Below are 24385 nucleotides of genomic sequence, written 5' to 3' on the forward strand. Positions count from 1 at the left end.
TAATTTTTAATTGTTTATGTTATATTTTTTAATTATTTTTAATTGTCAATAATGTATTCATATAAACAACAGTGTAACTCTTCCAGAGGCTTCCCATAGATTTTTCCGGCCAAATGTACAAAAAAAGCCTGCGTAGTGATGTCATGATAAAAGTCTACTAATACGTCAGTAGACAAATTTTATCAATGCGATATAGGCAATAAGTTTTTATGAATATTACGTATATTACTTTGTATATTTATTATTTCCATTATTATTATGTTTATAATTATTTTTACTATATTACTAGGTGAAATTGTTTGTATCCGTAATTTACGTAATATTCATTATTGACAAATGCAATTTGCGTCTCATCGTGCCACAAAAAATCATTCATTTAAAAAAAAAATACAAATAAAATATCATTTGTAACATATATTCATATATATATATTGAAAAAAATTAACGAAATGAATAAAACGATAACGCAATAATTGTGTGGGTGGCATCCTGGGGAACAGATTATTGAATAGTCAATAATCATAACGACGTTTTATCAGGTGCGATTAAAAAAAAAATGTGCCTTTTAGTGTAATAAGATTGATCTAAGACTTAGTAAAAAAATTAAGAAAATTACTTACGGACGCGAGTTGAATTTTTAGTTTTTATTAATATTATTATTATTGCTATTATTATTATTATTATTATCATTATACATATAAATATATTCATACGGTTCCTTGATCATTTTTTATTGTACTATTAATTAGTGAACAAAATTTTTTATACGTAAGTTTTATGTAATTTAAATGTATAATTTTTTGTTTGAATTCTGCACCGTTACAGTTAAGTTAATTGAGGAAAAACTGAAAGAGATTAATTCAATTATTAATTGGTGCTACTACCGATTGTAAAGTACATAATATCCTAATGGATATTTGATTATTGAACATATATTGAGTGTTTTGTACTAAATGTTATTTCCAATTGTTTTTTAATTATGGAAATACAATTATAAGTGAAGTAATTTTTGATTAATTATTAATTAATTATTGAACATCTAAAATCTTCGTTAATTTTTTTGCGTTACCAAGATCCCATTTGTATCGATTGATTATATGAAGAAATAAAAATAAACAAAATAAATGACACAACGAAGTTATTGCTTCGTTTTAAATTAATATTTGACTGCATAACCGCTCAAATAAACAGATGATTATTTATATTCGTTAATTAATGAGATTCCCACTGATATAATATTTATATCAAGGCCTAAGGTTTGTTTAATTTTGTAATTTATTCATTAAACATCCTTATGCATTTTTTTTTAATTATTTAAATGTAAAACAACTTTTTATAGTTATTTTTTCTTCGAGCTTCCAATTGTTTTTATTACTTTGTATTTTTTTATTTACCAACATTATCTTCTGATGAAAACCATAGATAGATCTGCAATTATATTTAAAATATAAACATGTGCATTTTAAAATAAAAGCAAATCAATATTAATTTATAATCTGACTATCAACGATTATTGTTCAATCATTTTTTATCTTCAATGTAAACTGTTTAAAAAAAAAATGAAAGAATGATAACTTTTTGTTAATATCGTAAATATTAAATGTATTCCTGTACCTAACTAATTTCATTTACAATTATATTATTATGATTATTTTTAATGTCCTCATTAATATTAACTACTGTAAATTAATGTGAAATGAAAACAAATAATAACGATGCAACGATTTTCACCACATGTGTGTTGTTATTCGCTCTGCAGAATCAATTCTACTTAAAAAATGCTAAACGAAAATTATATATATATATATATATATATATATATATATATATATATATATATATATATATATATATATATATATATATTAGGTGGGTCAAAAAAATCGAATAATTTATTTTTGATTTTATACTCTGAAAAATAGGTTCGTAGACACCTAAAAAGAATTCTCTCCAAGTATAAGCTCTTAATTATAACGGGAAGGTCCTCCGCTTTGCGGGTTTCTATTTTTTCGAATAATCAGATAAAAAAATTTATATCTCGCTTCCAACTGCTTGGAAAAATATTCCGTGGCATAGATTTTGTGAGAAATTGAATGCTTTACAAAAAGGTCTCTTATGACTTTTTCAAAAACTCAACCGATTAAAAGATATTCATAGTTGAAGTTTGGCTATTTTAAGGAAAATATTCGTTTTTATTATGAATTTTATAAGTCGATGAAAAAAATTATTTCGGATTGCGGAACTCATGATTTTGTAGGAAATTTACTGCTCTACAAAAATGGTCTCTTATGATTTTTTGATTAAGTGAAGCCGTTACGAGATATTCATCGTCAAACATTAACGAATATCAATATTTCCAGTTTTTGATCAATAATTCGATAAATTTTAATTTAAACTATGAGTTTCAGGAAAATTTACATAAATTTGAGTTTCGATCGATAAAGAAATGTTATAATAAGTTAGATAAAGAATTATTGGAATTATCATTGATTTTCCTTGGAGAAATGCCTCAAGAAAAGATTTCTTTCAAACGTCCTGGTGCTGTTCATCATGCTAGATGGATGGCTAAGGCCATTTATAGTTTGAAAATGTATCTATTCAGAGATGAATTCAAACTCTCTCAGAAAGAATTGCATGGTCTTCGTCATTTCTGTATTTTTATAGTCACATTGTATTTAAAAGCTTGGTTTTCATCAACTTCTGCAACAACTGCTGCTTATCATGACTTGCAGTTTATGAAAAATTTATTGGCGTACAAAAATATCAATCCTTTGATTTCTTCAGCTACGTGTGAAAAAATGATTTCGCACTTATGGTATTTGAGCGATGAACTTGCCATTTTATCACTGTTTGACGATGGCGTTCCATTAGAAGTAAAAAAGTATTGTTGAAGCTGTTAATACTCGTGAAGGTACAGATTCTAAAGCTAAAAGATTTGTAATTGCTAAAAAAGATTTGAATTCATTGGCGCAGAGAACTCTGAGTGACTTTGTGTCTAAAAAGTCATTAAATCTTTTCAAAATCTTCGATCTACCGTATGACTTTCTTGATGTCGATGTTGAATTATGGCCTACTAATGAGAGTTATCTCGAAAATAAAGAATACTTTCAACAACTAAAAGTTGTCAATGATTCAGCAGAGCGAGCTGTTGCATTAGTCAGTGAATATAATCAATGCTTGACAAAAATGAAGAACAATTCCAGTACTTATTGCAAGTTGTCAAAGAACATCAAAAAACATTCCCAAATTGTAATAAAAGAAATTATTTATAGTAATAGCGTACTGTTATGTTAAAAATATAGACAATTATATTGCAATTGATAATTCAATAAAAAATTTATCTATAAAAAGTTAAATACTGGTTGTTTCTCACTTGATTCAATACTTTTCATATTAAATTTGACAAAGAAATATGTCATTCACTTCAAATTAAACTAATCATTGGCTATATGTCGAAAAAATGCTCTAATTTCTTGTTTTAATGCAATCAAACAAGCTCAAGACTGAAAACAATATTAAAAAATTGTTTATAACATTTCTTTATCGATCGAAACTCAAATTTATGTAAATTTTCCTGAAACTCATAGTTTAAATTAAAATTTATCGAATTATTGATCAAAAACTGGAAATATTGATATTCGTTAATGTTTGACGATGAATATCTCGTAACGGCTTCACTTAATCAAAAAATCATAAGAGACCATTTTTGTAGAGCAGTAAATTTCCTACAAAATCATGAGTTCCGCAATCCGAAATAATTTTTTTTCATCGACTTATAAAATTCATAATAAAAACGAATATTTTCCTTAAAATAGCCAAACTTCAACTATGAATATCTTTTAATCGGTTGAGTTTTTGAAAAAGTCATAAGAGACCTTTTTTGTAAAGCATTCAATTTCTCACAAAATCTATGCCACGGAATATTTTTCCAAGCAGTTGGAAGCGAGATATAAATTTTTTTATCTGATTATTCGAAAAAAATAGAAACCCGCAAAGCGGAGGACCTTCCCGTTATAATTAAGAGCTTATACTTGGAGAGAATTCTTTTTAGGTGTCTACGAACCTATTTTTCAGAGTATAAAGTCAAACATAAATTATTCGATTTTTTTGACCCACCCTAATATATATATATAAATATTAAACAAAATCTTTTTGTAATATTGATAAATTTAATTAGTTATTAATTTATTATTTAAATATTTACCTTACGTCTTAAGGGAGTTTCTAAATACATTTTATTATATATTAAAAAATATTTAATATACTATTAAAGAAAATGTTTTTTTTTTTATTTCGAATAGTTTTATTTCTAGTTTTTTTTTATGCTAGGTAGAATTAATGATAAATAATAAATTTGTAGCAAAATTTTTTATAATAAAATGAAAATCATAAATTTTATGATGGGTAGGAAAAAATTGTCACTGTCAAAAATGATAAACTTATAATATTAAAATTTATAAATTATTTATATTGGAGATAAATTTTTTTTTATTATATAATTAAAAAACTTTGAAAATTTTTTATATTTTGAGCGATATGAAACAAGAACTAAGATGATACTGAAATCAGCAGATATCTGACAATTTTTTTTTTTTATTTTTGTAACAAATCACTGATTAAGAAATCTAATTTGAAATAATTTAAAAGCATCTGCTTTGAGTACTATATAGGTATCATTCTAAATCATCTTTTTGAATCAGGGCATTTATGATGAAAAAAAAATTTTTTGGAAAATTTTTATGTCACTGAAGGTAGCAGACGTCTTAAAATTTTTGATTTCTTTTATTAATTAAATTACAACTAAAAAGATCTTTCTAAAAATTTATACTTATAGTTTTTCAAGTTTTTTATAGGTGAATTTTTTTTTTATTTATTTAATTGAAATTTTTTATTCAATAAATTCAATAAAAAATTTCTAAAAATTTTGAAATGTCGGCTAACTTCATTTTCATAAATTTTTGCACTTATTTTATTTTTATTTATTTATTTGAAAAGACATGCCCTCGGCAATTTACAACAATATATTATAATTTCATGTGTAGAATATTTAGTTAATATTTATATACAACAAATAACATCTGTAAAGAGAAGATAGATTTAAGAGAAGAGAAAAAACAAAAAAAATTTTTTTATAATTGATAATTTATAATTTGTAATCACTTAAATATAATGACTTATAATTTTTTTAAATTTCTTTATGTGAAATTTTTTTTCATCATAATTTAATTGTAATAACAATTTAAACATTGATTTCTGTTGGTTTTAGTATCATGAACTATGGCTTCTCTGACAGAGGCGCTGACATTCAAATTTTTTGGCGCCAAATAAAATTAAAAATTCTTGATTGCTTTTCCAGCTATTATAGAGGCGTCCAATCTCGAATTTATATTCAGCACGTTACAGTAGCTCGTAGTATAGCTCGGAGTACACGTTTACTTTCACGTACGACTGAGAACGTCGTACATATCTAGCCATCTTTGTAAAAAACAAAACAAAGAAATGTAAACCAAAAATTATACATACAAAAACTAAAAAAAATTTTTGATGACTTTTCGTTACAACAAAAATGAGCGAAGTAACTTTTTTTGTCAACATATAGATAACCTTAAAAAAATATAACAAGAATGCTAACGAGAAATTGATGTCATAAACTCTTCATTAAGAAAGATAAAGCACCGAAATTTCTAAGATAAACATGTAAAATATAAGTAAGTATTTTATCATATTATGATACTAAAATCATCAATAAAAATGAAATTATATGGAAAGAACAAAATGACACTGGATATCATCCCAGATTATACTCAGTGATATCTGTGGTGAAAAAAATTTCAGATAGTAGCTAGAAAAATCTAGATTATACTGCGTGATATCTGGATTATGCTAGCTACTATCTCAAAAAAATTTTCACGCCGTATAATCTGGGATGATATCCAGTGTCATCTTGTTCTTTCCATGAAGTCTAAAACAACAATTTTTTTCTCGAATTTTTTCGTAATATTGTTAGCCTGTAGGGTAGAAGTGGCGTTTGTGGCCACTGTACCGTTCATGGCCATTTATTGTTCAAATAAATCATAGAAATGAATTCATATTAATAAACCATTACAAACTAAATTTGTTTTAATATAAATTTTTTAAATTAATTCAAATGTTAACTGGCCAAAAACGGTACTTTTACCCTATTTCCCTCCCGGCATAAACAATTTATTCACAATTCTTATCTAAATTTGTCATTAAAGATATACTTGACTGAAAAAACAATTCAAGAAAAAAAATATTAAAATATACCATCAGCTTAAAAAAAAAAATTTATTAAAATAATAATCTTTATCAATAGCGTGTTCTTCATCAATGGAGCTTAGCAAGTGCGTTAGTTGCTGGACCCAGTTTAAGCAGTCTGAGGTAAACGGAGTGGCATTTAAGGAAAATTTTTATAATTTTTTTATTATAAATCAATTATGATAAAAAAAATATTATAAAAAATTTATGACACTGAAGTTGACAGACATTAGAAAGTTTTAGTTATAAAATTATTATAAAAAAAATTTAATTAAAAAATTTCACATGTAAAAATTAATAAAAATTACAAGTGAAAATTTTTGGAAGCATTTTTTTATTATAATTGATTTGTTAGAAAAATTTTTAAAATCAACAGCTGACGGCTAACTTCAGTGTTAAAAAAATTTACACTTTTAATTCTTTGAAATTCTTAAAAATGATTTAATTGTTATAAAAAAATCAGAATAATTGTTAAATGTTTGTGAATTTCACTATCATTGTCATATCCCGTATTCTGGTCACATAATTCAAGTTTATTGCGTAGTACATAATATACAGTAAGGATAAGTACAATAGGAAGATGATGACATCAGCATGAAATAATTAGTAAGAGATATTTTAATGTCAGATAGTTGAGGTCATTGAGGTTGTGAGGTGCGACAGGTGAGTTCGCCCTTTTGCGCACTCCCTCCACAAAAAACCTGGCCAAGAACCTTATTCGCGCATGTGAAGATGACTCGAAAAAGTAACCGTCTCGTGTGTACATAATCTGTCAACTGACAACTCAACACTCTTGCTCTTGTACTTGCTGGTCCTGGTGTTAATTAAAAAATTCATTATTTTAGCTGATGTTTATATATAAATATATTTAATAAAAACAGTTATCCGAATTACAAACCGAAAAAAAAGTGTTCAAGCAAAAGCTCAATTATAAACAATAATAATAACTAAAAGTTAATTTTAAGAACTGTTAAAAATAATTATTCTTAAAAACTAAAATCATTTTAAGGTAAACTGTTGAAATGCCTGCGAATAAAGGACCATTGTTGACGTCATCCATTAAAGAAAAACCGGGAAACGGTGGTGGTTTGGGTGCTACAACGTCCAAGAAGAAAAAACAACGTGCTACGGTTAAAAATAAAAAAAATTGCAGACAATACTTGGTGAGTGATTATCAATAACAAAAAAAAAAAAAAACAATCATTAGTTAGTAACATTGAAAATTTTTTATTTCTATTTTATGATTTTATGGTGGCAGTTTAGCAATCATAGGAGTGGAAACTTTGAGTCATTTTTTATTGTTTACTTCCTTCCTTTGTTATCATTATTATTATTTTTTTTACTATTATGATCCTTACCCCATTTAAAAAGACATAATAGTGTATGAGTCCATATCGATTAATATGTATTTATATATTTGTATATATAATGTGGTCTATAAGACGTGCGTTCGTCGACCGCGCGGAAATGCGAGACGAAAGATACACACATACACACACAATATAAAAAGGGTTTGTTAACCTTCTGCACCCCCTCGCGACCCGTGTGCATGTCTGATAATAATATCCACGCGTTGAGAATATTGCAATCGATCGCGGTTGAAAGATAGACCACGGTTAATTACTTGTCCTTCTATAATTATTATACATATTTTTAATCATTACATCATCTTCACCATTTTTACTGTCAAGATCAAGTTTTTTTTTTCTTGAAAATTATTACCTATATTAACTGAAAAATTACACTAGTTATTGAGGAATTGAGGAAAATTTTTATCTTAGCTGATAAATCATTGGATTTAACAAGAACAAGATTTAGTTGATGAAATTTTTAGTCTTCATCACTTGAAGCAACCTAAATTCTTCCTGAATTGGCTTTAGCACTTGTAGCTGGTGGTTAGCGATAAGCTTAGGCTAAGATTTTCACGTGGGGCGTAGGACGTGGGTGTTTTTTTATGTGAGTATTTTTAGCAGTGTATAGAGTATCATGTCAATCTCGTTCTTTTTTATACCCACCTAGTATTTGTTTTATTTTTCTACCTCGTATTTAATATTTCTTGTCAGTATTGATTTTCTTCCAGAGTCTATTTAGTGGTTGTTTTAAAAAAGAGGACGCTGATTCAGCTAAAATTACCGTTTCCAAAGGTGACCATTACAAGTACCTGGTATTATACTTATTATATCTACTTGAGGAAAGAGTACAGGCGACTTCTCATTAGCCGTGAACCTGAAACATGAGGTGTGGCAAAGTAAAGGCAATAAAAATAGCTCAAAGGGTTATATTACTCTATAAAACAAAATAAAAGTCAATAATTGTAGTTTGTAGTGTCCAGACGCTATAAACTTTTTATTGATTCAAAACCCAATAATTTGACAACAATTTTTTTTTACTTTTTGAATTTTATTTCATTGTTTGTTATTTTTTAAATAAGAAAAGAAGGTCAAGGGTTGTTTTTGTCGCGTCTTTATCGACTGTAAGTAGAGTAGAGTTTCATATTACCGTTTAAAGTCCTGAACCTGGTTGTCGGGCAGGGAATTCCCGTTTTAACTGGTGTAATTCTCATAAATGACGACAGGTCGCGCAGATGTAGTAAAACACTCTCGAATCAATTTCGACACTTTTTTTTCTGATATACCTTGAGGACATGCTCACTTGGCTCTTCTCCAGCTTGATTTCCATCAATTTTTTCGCATGCAATCCACGTTGAGGAACGTCGAGAATACATTGCCGGAAATTGTAGTATAGGGCAACGACCATTTCTACGTCTATATATTTATTGCGCTTTCATTTTATTTCGTTTAACATTTTTTTTCTGTTACCCTGTATATACTTATACGTAGCTTTATCTATATATTACCCTGTCACTGACAAACTTAATTTTACCCGCAGTAATTCGTTACAAATATCTACTGCAGTCTTACAATTGTCATTAAGATAATCACGATAAATCTAACGGCAATAACTTTAAAGTCTATTAAAATTCTTTTATTGCATTACACGAAATTGTCTATTAAAATTAATTGCAAGTTATTTTAAAAATTTTTTTTATAATTAGCGTAAACCTCATTATTTATTATCCTAATCCGTATATAATTTATAATATGGTTTAGTAAATTTCAACATCAATATCAATTCCGAGCACCATTCGGACATTGTTCTAATGACAATAACGGCGATGATAATAATATAGATTTAATTGAATTCAAATTGTAAACAGATATTACTTATCAAACAATAATTCATATTATTATATTGAATTTATATCTGTTTCATCGAAATATTCTCGTGATTTTCAACCATTTAAAACACCAATAAAATGTAGCTGTTCGCTTCCGAGTAATACCATAAGTGTTCTGCGTGTCTTAGAGCCATAATAATATATTGTTTCTTATTTAATTGTTACATACGATAATTTTGATTTATATAAATTCAGATCGAGCATAAATTTTATTTATTTATTTCAAACGCTTGCTATTTGAATTCATGAGTGCAGTTGTGAAGCAATTTCACTATTTTTGGCTCTCTATAGCTGATTTTTTTAGCAAATAAAAAATTCGATGCATAATGTAATTGGTAGTTTGATGTCTTTCAAATCCTTAGAAGTATATCCTTATGAAGATCAAGAAGACCATTCGGTAGCCAAAATAGAAGTACACTTTTCAGAATCGTTGAAATGAGTGCAATTGTAAAATTTCTGGAAATAGATAAAAGATAAGATAGGAAGTTAGTGGTCTAAAAAAATAAATAGGTATGGAAATTAATTCGCTTTTAGATGGATTTTACTGGAATTTAATAAGTCATCAAGTTCAGAAGTTATTCAGAAGCGAACTAGTAAAAGTGTAATGGTTTAAATTTTTTGAAATGTTAAAAGAATAACTGCATTTTTATTAAGATCTGATGAAATTCCGAAATCAAGAATTAATGTAGATTTGATGATCTGTCAGAGCAATTATGTTTAATTTATGCAAAAAAAAATATCCTGGGCATACGAAAACTTCTTTGAAGCAATGGTGTTTATTTTTTTTTGTACTATAAAATTCAATTTTATGGAGTGACAAAATCAATTTGTTACGTAAATTATAGTACATAGATTTTAGTAGGAACGAAGACAAGTTTATTGTTATGTTTATCGGTAAAGAATGAACGTAGAGCAAGACAATAACCTTAAAATTTTTTATGCTGGAAATTTTTTACTCTTGCAAATATTGTTTCTCATCTCAACAAGAAGAGATGTAACGCTAAAAAAATTGTTTTGATATCAGCAATTAAGCTATCACCAATTTAAGATAACAGTAAGATACCAATTCTTGCAGTAGACACACTTGAATTATAATTTGATTTTGTAGTAGAATACAGCAATATCCTTTTGTACCTTTTCAACATTTCATATGGTTTTTTGTAATAGCTCATTTATTATGATAAGTTTTTAGGAAAAGTTTTAAATAGATTTAAATTTTGCACTAGATCATATTTCTTTATTTATTTTATTTTGTATATATAAATGTGGTTGTATGACAAATATTAATCCATATAATTAAGGAGGTACCGTGCAAAATCACTTTTCTTACAATATTCTTCAATTTTTGAATACCCACACTTCTAAGTGTTCTTTATACGAATAAAATTTTTTTTAATAGTTCTTGCGGTTTTAATTTTCGAAATATTGGCAATTAAAAATCGTATATCTAACATGTATTCCCTATCCCGACTGTAGTTAGAGTGAACATTTGATTGAATAACAACCATACTTTTCTTAGGATTTTTTTTTAAAACTGAGAATATTTAATTGAAGTTCCCATACAGGAAAATACGACGGGGCCAGGTATGGGCCTCGCTTGGCGCAATGCTGTCAATCTCTGGCCCATGCTCGTAAACCCGCTTTGGCCCAGCTTTGGTAAAAGTCTGGGATGATAACAGGGTGCCAGGCTTGGTTGTTATCATTGGCCCAGGTATGATCGCCTAGGCTGATCCATGCGTGGTAGCCAAATCTGGGCCATGCTTGCTAACCAAGGCTGTCCCAAGCTTGTCAGCCTATCTTGGCCCAGGCTAGGTAATCAAAACTGCGCCACGTTTGATTGTCACTACTGGCCCATGCCTAGTTACCAGAACTGGATAATAGTTCATTTTCAAGTCTGGTTTATGCCATTTGATAAAAAATGATAAAAAAAGAATTTTGTAAGTGTTATTTTTTTATTTTAATTTATGATGTAGAGCTAGCGCAAATTCAGACCGTGACTCTTGATTTAAATCTAACTTTCGGTAATTATAGAAATAAAGTGAAAATCGCGTCCGTTCTAACCGAGATTCGAACACGAGCCGTGCGCTTCCCAGACCGATGACTAACCTCTACACCATACGACCGGTGAGTTGATGCACATCTCATCATTCTTATAAGCTAAATCTATATGGTGACCAAGTGTGACGGTTTATTATTTATATAATTTATGTTATTTAATATTGTGTTTGGATGAAAATTAACTATTTTTTTACAAATGTTTATTAGTTATTAAAAAAATGCAAGCGTCACGTTCTTATATTACTTTAGATTTCGTACATCGTTCTGTATATTTTTAATATCTTATTATAAATTTTAATGTTTAAAATTATCAATATTAAAAATTCAACTGTAAATTTTATATTTTAATTTTCTAAAGACTATATCAATTTTGACGGTACGCAAATGTTTTGGTTGAATAATGAATTTTCAATTTTAACGTTTGCTAACAAATATTCGTTGAGCAATAAATATTTACTGTTTAAAATTCTATTGTTTAATGATTAATTAACTTTGGATTTCCCATTGAATGGCCGTAGCTGGGGAATCTAATTCTGACTCAGGCTCGAGTAATCATTGGCATGGCCGAGGCTGGGTTAAACAGCCTTGGCCCAAGCGTGGGTCGCCAATGAATGGCCAAGGCTAGGTTAGCCAGTCTTAGCCCAAGCTTGAGTAATCATTGGCATGGCCGAGGCTGGGTTAAACAGCCTTGGCCCAAGCGTGGGTCGCCAATGAATGGCCAAGGCTAGGTTAGAAAGTCTTGGCCCAAGCTTGGGTCACCAATGAATGGCCAAGACTAGGTTAGCCAGTCTTGGCTCAAACTTGGATAATCATTGGCATGGCCGAGGCTGGGTGAGCCAGTCTTGGCCCAAGGTTTGGTGATCATTGGCATGGCCGAGGCTGGGTTAAGCATCCTGGCCCAGGCATGGGCCAATATAGGTACGCCAAAGCTAGGTTTCCCAGTACTGACCCAAGCCTGGCCCCTTTGTCAACTCTGGGGGTTTCCTGCATGGGTTATAATAAGTATTTCTTATCAAAAATAACATAAACGAGCGGTATTCATTTTTTTATAAAAAATCTTTGAAGTTAGTGACTTTCGATATTTTACTTGAGTAGAAGTAAGTGAGCGATAGTTTGTAAAGAGAGACAGCACTAGTGTGTGAGAAAGAAACCAATAGCCATAACCTATTGGTGTCTTTACTTGCCGCAGTACCTCCTTAAGAGAATGAGAAAAATATTGTGACGAGCATATTTTTATTTCGAAAAAGCTTTCTAATGTTAAATTTGTTACCATTAGAAAGATAACAATTTAAATTGTTATCTTTTGAAGATTTTGTACTTTTAATTGTTGATGGTCAATTTTTTATAATTCATCTTTTATCAGATTTGAATAGTTTGTTAGCTATTGATCTTACAATAACGATATAAAATTGGCCTTCAGACTATACTGGGGGTCAGTTTGGCCCCAGAATTTTTTTATCCAAAAATATTACTTGAAAATGGCTTCGTTTTTAATTAATTTTTTCATCATTTAAAACTATTTAATTCCGAATAATAATGATTGTATTCGAAAGAGCATTGTTTTATCTACAAAAAATGTAATAATCTGAATTCCGATAAAATGCATAGTTTCTGAGATATAATTCTTCGAAATTCAAGTGGGGTCAATCTGACCTCGTGTGTACTCTAAAGTTCTGTTCAGAGGTATGTACTCCAAGGGTTAATTAAATTAATTTTAAAAGTACCCAAATTATGTTTATAGGGATAAAAAAATATCTAAAAATCATTGATTTCAAGTTTTTTTAGTTACAGTTCGTAATTCTTCATAGTCACATAGTGATTGATAGTTTTCTACACTTATAAAAAAATTAACTTTATTCAAGATGAAGATTCGTGAGCCAAGAACATAATTTTAGAAAGTTTGATAAGCTTGAATCAAATAGAAGAAATTTTTTATCTGAGAAGTTATTCTTGATTCAAGTAAATCTTACTTGATTTAAGAATTTTTTTATTTTATTTCAAGATTATCAAATTCTTCAAAGATATATTCTTGGTTCAAAAATTTTTCTTTATCAGGGTATTATTCTTCTTCAGTACATTAAAGTGAGTATGAACTTGATTCAATTATAAAATCAATAAAATTTTATAATCTAACTAGCACAAACTTAAAAAATTACATGAATATCTTAAATATTTTTGATAAAATTAAAAATTCTTTAACTTACAACATATGTTTACTTTCAAAATATTAAAAGTTCGATTCGTACATTCATTATGAAAATGACTCCTATGTAGTATGGTAATTGTCCTCAAAATAAAGTAACCATTTCTATGATAATATAAACTTTCGCTTGCGGATCCCATAATCTCAAGTAACCGATCTTATAATATCAAAGGGATGATTTTTCCCGCAAATATTTGAGAGCCATTCTAATAATTTTGCTCTGAGAACCCTCTGAGACTTCAGATCTCTTTTCACTTATTAGACATATATATTATATATGTGTGTATATACAAACCACATATATACTTTATTAAGATTAAAGTAGTGACACACTTTAGTGAGAAAAGTAGTATGCAAATGAAATGAGCTCGTTAAATGATTCAACATCAATACTACAGTTAATAATCTATTGTCTTATTATGATTATTACTGAGTAATCATGCCATCGCTTATCGAGGTAGTGTTATCTCATTACACTCATCTACTCTCTTAATTTATAATTTAATGTCTATTCGTACTGTCGGTTCCTATCCACGGCTCACCGAACTCGATTATTATTTTAATTGGTATTCTGCATACGATTCTTCACATTACATACATATACAATTTTACAATTATATATGTCAACATTTTCAGTTGAGTGCGCTGATAAAATTAAATAATTGTCAGTCTCTATTTTTATTTTTTCTACCACTTTGTTTATTCGTATTTTTTTCACACACAAATTACTTCCCAGTACGAATTATTTCCACGGTAGCTGCTGATAGGCGTCTGTTAAGAGAATTAGAAAAACAAAGACTAAAGGTAAATAAATCGATACGCAATACAATTTTCCAACTGTGTTAATGCCCAGTGACGATATATATTGGAAAAAAGGAGGCTCAATTGAATTTGGAGTCAAAGAATTTATTTTTTTGTTAAAAGTTGGGGAAAATTAGGTTAAATCTATGGTAAAATAAACTTGAAGTTACATTCTTCACTTTTCATTTTACAATAATTTTTATCTTATCAATTTCAGCTTAAATTTAAATGCCTAATTAAGTTGAAAAAATTAGTATTAAAAAAATCTCTATTTCGGATGCTGAATGGTAGCTTTTGACGCATAATAGGGTTAACAATTGAATCCCCGAGATTAAGGATCGATATCTGTAAATAGAAAATTCTATCATAACTTCAACGAAGATAAGGGAAAATTTGAAAATAAAGATTATAAATCTGAAAAATTCCTCTTTTAGTAACAAATTAGTTTACTTATTTATTGATTAGTTATTTTATAATAAAGTGAACCAAGTTCTAATATCAAATTAGTTTGTAGCACCGCAAAAACAATCTGTTGCAAATATCATTAATTATTTGAACAAAAATATTTAATTAGTTCAACAGCAATATTTGTTACATTAACTAACTAGTTTATGTGACTGCACTTAGATATTTTTTGTTAACCCGACAAAATAATTCGTCAACGCGACGAAATAACGTTGGTACTTCAAAAAAGCTATTTGTTCATTCAGTTTTAGAAGTGTTAATTCAGTATGGTTGAAGTAACTAAAGAGTTCTGCTGCAATAACAAAACTGTTTGTTGATGTGACGTATAAATTATTTATTATAACATGTGTTTTGTTATCATAACATATGATTTGCTATCTCTACGCTAACACAATAATTTGTTACCACAACTTGTTTTGTGTTTACCTACCAAAAAAAAAAAAAAAAAAAAAAAATAATAATAATAATAATAATCAATTGAATCAAGAAAATAATTTTGAAGAAATTTATCGTCTTAATTTCAGTAGAAAAATTTTTAAACTAAGAAATTTTTCTTAGTTTGAGTTAATTTCACTTGATTCAAGAATTTTTCTCTTAATTCAAATTAATTTTTTAACTTCCCGATAAGAAAATTGAAAATTTTCAAAAATCGGGAAGTTATTGGTTTTACCCCGTTTTTCGAAAATCGAGTTTTCATCAGATCTTGGCGTCTTAGGAAGCTTCCCTGACTATTCCCACGAGGGTGTCACTATGTCTGTCTGTATGTATGTATGTATGCGTGTGTATGCATGTGTGAAAGTATGTAAACCTCTTCTAACTTTTGAACAGTTGAACCGATTTTATCGCGGTTGGTGCCATTCGAAAGGGCTTCGCCAAACTTAGATTTCCTGAAAATTTGAACCAATTCGGACCGATAGATTTTGAGAAATTTGGAGAAATCTAAAAAAAAATAGGAAAAAAATTTTTTCAGAAGTGGTTTTCTTGGAATAACTTTTAAACGGCTCAACCGATCGATTTCAAAAACTAATCAGCTCTCAACTTTGAAAAACCATGTCGATCGCTGCCAATCCGATCAAAATCGGTTGATTCGTTCGAGAGACATTGTGAACGAAAGAAAGCCGAAAAAAGTGTTTTTTCGGAGTTACTCCGAAATTTCTGGTTTGACTAATTAAACCTTAGAAATTCTTTATAAAGCTTAAAAAACTGCGTAGAATGCCGCCAACCACGTCAGAATCGGTTTATTCATTCAAAAGTTATTGCGGTTTAAAAATTCAAAAAATAGTGTTCTATGAAACTTCTATCAGATTTTTAAGCTCAAAGAGCGCAAAAGCACAGAAAAGGTATCTTTTTGATCTTGAAGAGCTCAAGATAACACACAGATTGTATTTTTGAGCTCGAAAAGCTCAAAAAAAAAACGGCCATGTATTAACGGAATTAGCGGGAAGTTGCAGAGATGGCCTTTAGGGTCAGCCGTTTTCCTAATTTTTTTTTTTCAGTGCAACAAAAAATTTCGGTGGTTGATTATAATGCAATGATTAGAAAATTAACAATTAAGTTGTGTAAAAAATGAAAATTTAGATGTACTGAGAAGTAATAATTGACATTTTTAGTAGATTTCATAAAAATATTGCATTAGTTCTCATGACGGAACTTTTGAAAAATTTTGCTATATATCGATTCAGCTCGTCAAGCGAATTCAGAAAATTTTAATAGTTGAAAAGTTTATAAATTTAAATATCAGGCACGCAGTAGCCTATTGGTTCCGGCCCTTGCTTTCCAAAATGCATTGGACCGGGTTCGAGTCCGGCGTACACCAATGAATATTTTCAATATTTAAGTGTTTTATTCTGCTGAGCCCAAAAAAAGTTTAAAACGAGTTCCAATCTCAAAAGTTCCCCCCTAGTAAGTCGCTCATGACCTTAGTAGTTTATGCGACTTTAAATAATTAAAAAAAAAAAAAAAAAAAAAGTTTTAATATTATTTATATAAATTTATAAATACGATATTACCGGCTTAATATATACGATATTAAAGGCTTAATATATTGGAACATAATTCTAAGAGAATTACTCCAAATCAATCTTTCTCTCCCCTTTAATTTGTAACTGTTACTCTCACGGACAGCTATCACGGAAAAATGTCTCTATAGTTATTTTAATATGACATGTACTTTTATGCAGTTTTAAGACGCTAAATAAAGTAAAATGTACAAACATGAGTAACAAAGACGGATTGAACATGCCAGTAGTGGAACAGGGGCGGGAGAGGGTGAGGAGGAAATGGAAAAGTCTTTTCAATTCATCCTTGCGTTTCCGTAAATGTAAATCTGGCGCGACACCCTCTGAGCAATTTTCTATATTACCCCCTTCTGCCTTACTTACATATTATATCCCCCCAGGCGACACGACACCAGCTACAGCGTAGCCGTCCATTTTTTTTTCTAGCATCACGGCAAGTACCCAGAATATTTTATCCGCATAACGAGAGGGTGTTATCTCAACTCTGTGCTCTAGCGAACCAACTTTTGATGCTGATAATCTTTCAAAGCTTTTCCTGTATATTTGTATCGTCAACATGTTAGTTTACATTTTTTTTGTTTTTTTTTTTGGCTTGCTCACTCCTCGTTGCGTACTTTTATTTAAATCAATGGTAGACACTTTTTTAATTAATGCATTTTAATTGAATGTTGCGAAAGAAATTAAATCCACGGTTATTTTTTTTTATCTAAAATGAAGAAAATTTCATTTATTTAGTGCGCAATAATTATTTGGTAGAAAAAGTACATTGATTTTTTAAGGGCGTTTCCGTCGGTTAAATTTAGACGTAAACAAAAGGCACGATAATAATAGCAAAAATTTACGAGAGTTTGCACAAACCGATTAATTAATAAGAAATATTTAATATAGTTTTTAATTAATTTTTTTTTTTATAAATTTGCGTTATTAGATTAAATAATCGATGTGTACTTAATTTAGTAGGATGAAATTAAGAGAGGCTTGGATAAATTTTGCTGTCTAATGAAATAAGTTTTCCGGAGCGAGTGTTGACGATTTTACGAGAATCAATATTTCATTCGTGTCAAATTACTAGTGCGCCGTTATATATGTGAGAAAATATATGTATCAATTCATAGAGATCTATATTTATCAAGTTAAACAAATGTACACATTACTTTGCAATCAAATTCAAATTTAATTGAGACAAAATCCGTTGTGATTAATGTTCTCGTTTATTACGCATCTATTTGAATAAATAAAAACATTTCAATTAATAATATAAAAAAAAATAATCACGTGTTTACTTAGAATCAAACAATTGCAATTATGAAATAATTTTATGAAGAATATTAATTGCGTAATGTTTTGTAACCGACCCGGTTTCATTTTTAGACTTAATATTCATTTTTACTTTCTCCTCGTTAATTTATTAATAATAATTACATTTATTTTCTCCTAAATCAATAATTTCAACTTAATTTTCATTTTATTCATCATCATCATCATCATCATCATTATTATATTATTGATTCATATATTTTCTCATTGTCATGGTCGTAAAAAAGTTATGTTATTTTTTGTTGACCATCTACATTCTTTGTTCGTTGGCAAGTTTATTTCAAAATTGAAGATTTTTTTCTTCTCTAAAATTTAACTTCAGTCATTGATCTACAGAAAAAAAAATTAACTTGAATTGAGAAAATAATTTTTAAGACTTTATTGTCTTAATTTGAGTAGAAAAATTCTTAAACTAAGAAATTTTTTTTTTATTTAAGAATTTTTTATCTTGATGAAAGACAATTAAACCCTCCAAAATTATTTTCTCGTTTCTAGAATTTTTTTCTTGATCCAAGTAAATTTTTTTATGTTATTTGAAAAAATAAATATCCTTATTCTTACGATGTTCTACGCTTGTCCGTACGTAACAACTCACTCGATCTTTTTGAGAAATTGCCATAATCTTAGACTCGTGACACCATTTCAAGCGTGTCAGAAACTCCACTTTTGCACACATGCATTGAAAGTAACTATTTTCAGTAAAAATATTTAACAAAAATTTTTTGAATTAAAAAAAAATGAAATTATGAGAAAAAAATTGAATAGGCCGTAAAAGTAAAACTAATGTATGTAATTTTTTTAATAATTCAATTTAAAATGTCGTTCTTCCGGGGTTGTCTTCAGGACTTCCTCAAGTCTTGCCAGTTCATTTATCTCAATCTCATGCTCATAAATTTTCCCTTACGCTCATTGACTTTGGCAGATGAATTTTTGTATTAACAAGTTAACGTTTTAAATTTTTTATTTTTCAATTTAATTTGTCAAGGCCTACTACGTGTATTAGTAAAAAAAGGAAGAGGAAGCAGGAGAATCATTTAATTTTCTGATAAATTACATCTACAGTTGTTATGCTTTAAATGACGAGTAAAAGATGATAGTCGCGACGTTACGGCGCCGTTAGTTTAGCTAGCAGTTACACAGAGATAGGGAGTGATTCTCTTGTCTTCTCTTTCTCGCCCCTTGGCCCTGGTGCCCATTTCACCCTTGCCGTCCTTTTACCCCGCGTTGGTTCATCTACAAGCCCCCTCTGCACCCCCTTTCTACCCCGCGGTTTTATTCCTCTCTCTCTCTCGCTCAATTTCTCGCTTTCTGTGTAATACTGCCTTTTGGTCTCTCAAACTCCACTCACTCCTGTTACACTCTCTTACTTCCTCTTCGCGTTTGCTGACTCTCATTCCTCGTCACATTCAAATGTGTACCCAGCGGCTTACAGGAAAAATGAAGAAAATTATAAAAAAAATAATATAAAAGGTAGCATTCAATCCACACGAGCGTGCCTTTTTTCATCGTGCTTTTATAGTAAAAAAAAAATTATTTTCTTAAGACAAATTCGCTTTAAAAATAAAAACCTGGGAAATCAATTGTATGAAAGTTTTTTATTTTTATATTATTCATTGAAATTTTTTTTTTTTTTTTTTTTTTTTTAATTCAAAAATATGAATATTAAATATGTGACTAATACTAAAAAAAAAATTTAGTTAAAATAAAAAAATTAATACTAAAAATTATGAATTGTTAAGTTAAAATTAAAATATATTCCATTCAAAGTTTAAATTAAAATGGTAAAATTTCATATAAAATTGTAATGAATAAAATAAAACAAAATTGTTGGACAATACAGAAAGTACAAAAGGTGAAAAATTTCTTAAGTTATCCGAGAAAAATTACCCAGCGACAGAAAATAACTAGGACAGCGAGATAAGAAGTAAATTTTACCGAAAAAATACTTGAAACATTCAATTGTATCTTGTAAACTTTTTTGTGCAAAGTTTATTATTTTTTTTTTATATTTGCACACTTAAAAAAAAAAGTATTGTAAAAAATTAAAATTAATGCCTAAAGAATCATATGAAAAGTTTGTTAATTTATTAATGAAGAAGAATACAAAGAAAGCCGCTTGCTTAGATAAATGTTGATTCAAGAACTTAATAAAGTTCTTAACCTTATAAAGTTGATAGTTAATTCCATGAAACTATAGACTAACTATAGTTTCGTCATTCACTTACTGCTGTGTAGTGGAGGGGATTTATCTCTATGAAAAGTAAAATTTTCCATACAAATCCCTAGTTTTATTGCGTAATGTTATCGCCTCTATTTATTACATGGATTTTTCTAATGATCTAAAAAATTTAATAAAGCCGGATGATAGCACGAAGCAGGGTATGTTTACTTGTTAATGATAATTGATTTCTTCATACATTTGTTGTTCTACTATTTCAAAATTTTTATAGTAAATACAACCATATATGTTGATCAAAAGTTTTGACTCCAAAATTTCTGATGATATAATAAATCTGATGGAAGGTTGCATACTTTAATAATATAGGAAAATATTATTATTGGTAATTGATATCCTTATGGAACCTAACTATCATTTTACATTGAATCTGAAGCTTACAACAAAATTTGAGAAAATTCAAAGTAATTTTGTCTCTTAAAAAAAAGTATCCCTAAAAAAAAATTTTTGCCATAAAAAAATGATTTCTTAACAAACGAAAACAAAAATTTCTTCATCCACCCGAAAATTATAAATTTATTTATTTACACGTGGGTTTAGCAATGTAGGAATGACGTAAAAGCCGGTCTAGTCGTTCCATGGGCTGTGGATTCACGTAGGAAATTTACTATTAACCATATCTACGTGAAAGCCCGGGGGCCGTGAAGAAAGAAAGACGGAAGTATAAAAGAAGTGTAACTCACCCCACACAGACACACATCCTCTTACTCTTACTGTTACTCACATATCCATTTCCACCTCCAAGTTGATGACGGTGCCACCCCTACATCCACATCGACATCCACATTCAAGCCCCTGTGTCCTCACACACGAGAATTTCGTCCGTCCACCCCTCAGTGGGAGCGGGACCGCATCACCCCTTTAGCCGGGTAGAAAACAGAGCGCGACAAACATGGTTGGGGGTAGTCTAATACTAGGGTCCGTATGTACTAGTAGTAGTACATTGCGGACTATCGACCGACATTTTTGCGCAATCGCTCTAGCCGTCAGACCGTTTCGTTCCCCTCTCACTTCTCACTTCTCACCCTAATGGTATTGGTAGTGAGCTAGCGCCTTGCCGGCGACACGTCGCGACGACTCGTCCGTAGCACCACGATACGACTACGACGACGAGGAGGATATATCCTCGACTATACGGGTATATCCAACGAACCTCCACCACCACCATCACCACCACCACCCATCGTCATCAACCACCACACAACTACTAAGTTGACAAGTGAACTCCACATACGGCACTCGTACCCGACAGTGGCTCCGTAACTCTTTCATCATCATCCCTTAACAAATTAACAAACTTTCATTTTTCCTTAAACAACCCTTGAGCCGCGAATCACCGCAATATTAAATAAAAAATTAAAAATTAAAAAATACTGCATCAATATAAATAATATAAATAGTTATTTTATAAAACCGTTTGACATTACATCAGTTCAAGAGGTTCGCGCAAAGCCGGGAAGCCGGACGTGAAAAATAAACCTTTAGTGAGTGATTATTATCTATATCGGTTGATATATTAACTTCTTTATAGTCTTCAGTTTTCTTCTTATTATAATTTCAGTGATATTAAGGAATATCAATCGAAGCATTTATAATATTACTAAAATAAAATCAATCAGTGTTGTAAATTTATTAATTCATAAATGCTACGTGATCTTGTCTCAGTCCTGTGAAAATTTTTTTTACAGGACTAGTGTCACTGCCACGAGGTATCAGAGATAGGTGGTGAGAAGAGTGATTATTAACAAAATATATTTTTAATATATATATATATATATATATATATATATATATATATATATATATATATATATATATATATATATATAAATATAAAAAGGTATAAATATAATTGAGTAGGTGGTGTTTCGAAAGGTGTAAGCCTATAGGTGAAGCTTACAGCCACAAAAACGGCTGCCAAAGAGTGCAGTCCGAGGCCTGACGTGTCCACGACACGGGACACGGTGTCCGTCGGCCCTTAGGCCGTGTCACTACTGTTCCACTGCCCTAAACAACGCGGCCTCATGATTGGTTCATTCTGGAACCTGTGCCGTGCGTGCCCTTCGATGCCAATTGATAAGGTGAGGTTTTAAGGCATTAATTTATTATTTTCTTAGGAATTATTGCTTCGCCAGTAAGGCTTTCTGTGGAAGCGGGGATGAAAAACTGGAGTTCCGGGTTCGATTCTCAGGAGGAACAGTTTTTTGGTGACTGAGGGAAAGAAGATAGAAATTGGAGTTTATTTTGGCGAGTTTGTTTATTTTTTCATTAAAGGGGAAAATTTTAGATGATGTGGTTAATTTAAAAAAAAAAACTTTGAAGGGAAGGAAAATTTATGACTCCGTAATTAGCAGACGTTTTAACAATTTTTGGTTTTTTTAAAGATATACATTCATTTTACCTTTAAAAAAGTTTAAAAATTGGTAAAATTATGAGTGAAATTTTATTAATTTTTTTTTTAGTTTGTTGATTTGAAAAAAAATTTTTTTTGTCGGCAAACATTTTTTTATCATAAAAATGATTATATCTTTAAATTTATGTGTAAAAAAAATATTGGTAAATTGTATGAATCCACAATACCAATAGTATTGTCTAAATAAGTTGTTTTAATTGTTGAAAGATATCGAGGGTTAATAAAATCGTCTGAAAGTGAAAGTCTATAGAATTGAAAGTTTGAAAGGGGAAGAGAGGAGGGGATTAGTATTTTTATGGGGATGTTTATAAAGTAGAATGAATAAGTTTGTCTGGTGGGTGCGGTTCAGCGGTTCTTTCCCCCTAAAACTTGTCAATATGACACGGGATTACGTCATTGAGGGACTTAGTCCCTCGTATGTAAGGTATAATAAAGTAGGGAGTAGGAGCGTAGGTTTAAGTGCATGCATGGATCCGTTATGTGCAGATCCAGGCTGCAGAGACCGAGTTTAAATGCAAGTTTATGTGCAAAGAAACTTAACTGCAATTTTGAGCGATAAATTTATCGGGTCGGTGCATTTAGGAATTTCGTTGGAGATGAAGGACGAGAATTAAAGGACGGAGTTATTAAGGTTGCTAAGTGGGTGGGATACTCGCTGCTAGGTTTTTATCGGCGGCCACCGTTTGAGTTATTTAATTGCGGATTTTATTTTCAGACTCACTCGTCTGTGACTGGTGATTAAAGGATGTAAAAATTTGGTGTAATACTACTCGAGTTTTAGTTAATAGAATTATTCACTGATGGGGAATTTGAAAAGTTTTGTGTACTCGAGTATGTTTTGAATTAAAGTAGATAGAAGATTAAAGATATGATAAAATTTATAGAGATACTTTTTCTAGGGAATCAAGTTTTTTAAGTAATGGCTTTTGTAATTTTAATATTTTATTTAGAATTTTTTATATAAATTTGATTGCATAAAAATAATAATGAAATAGACTTTCATATGAACATAATTTATATAAAAAATATATTTTAAATAAATTACTTTTGGTCCGTAAATAAAAATTTATTTTAAACTTAACAGTCATAGCCCAATTTTTACGTATAATTTTTATTAAAAAAATTTTTTTTTCATGAAAAAACATCTGAAAATTTTTGGATTTTTTTCAAAAAATAAATTTGTACTAAAAGAATATTTTAAAAATTTCAATCCTAATTTTTTAAAATTTCTACTTATATCTATTTATCAAAATAAAAAAAAATCTGAAAGAATTACCAAACGTCTAATAAAATCTAATTATCATGCACAAAACCCGCATGTTCTTCATAATTTATCATAATTAAAAAAAACTATCCC

The 24385-nt window shown here is 29.4% G+C and overlaps 1 protein-coding gene and 1 long non-coding RNA gene across 13 annotated transcripts in view; one reads left to right on the forward strand and one right to left on the reverse strand.

Moving 5' to 3' along the window:
* Positions 1-5119: 5119 nt before the first annotated feature.
* The window catches only part of LOC141526969 (uncharacterized), a 92417-nt gene continuing 73151 nt past the window's right edge, over positions 5120-24385 (forward strand). For 6 of the 12 annotated variants that reach the window (XM_074242164.1, XM_074242149.1, XM_074242163.1 and 3 more), the window contains exon 1: positions 6949-7442. In XM_074242164.1, coding sequence (XP_074098265.1) covers positions 7302-7442 — 141 coding nt within the window. In that variant the 5' untranslated portion in view covers positions 6949-7301. The other 6 variants (XM_074242156.1, XM_074242157.1, XM_074242150.1 and 3 more) reach the window with 5 other exon arrangements.
* On the reverse strand, positions 8607-21693 carry LOC141526974 (uncharacterized). The gene is made up of 2 exons (XR_012479113.1): positions 21340-21693; positions 8607-9973 (listed from the first exon to the last, which is right to left on the reverse strand). It is a non-coding gene; the product is annotated as an uncharacterized LOC141526974 (long non-coding RNA).

The sequence above is a fragment of the Cotesia typhae genome, unplaced genomic scaffold (assembly GCF_013202065.1).
Source record: "Cotesia typhae breed Kobodo isofemale line unplaced genomic scaffold, CoteBio_Ctyphae contig_4, whole genome shotgun sequence".
In the NCBI taxonomy this organism is placed as follows: Eukaryota; Metazoa; Arthropoda; class Insecta; order Hymenoptera; family Braconidae; genus Cotesia; species Cotesia typhae.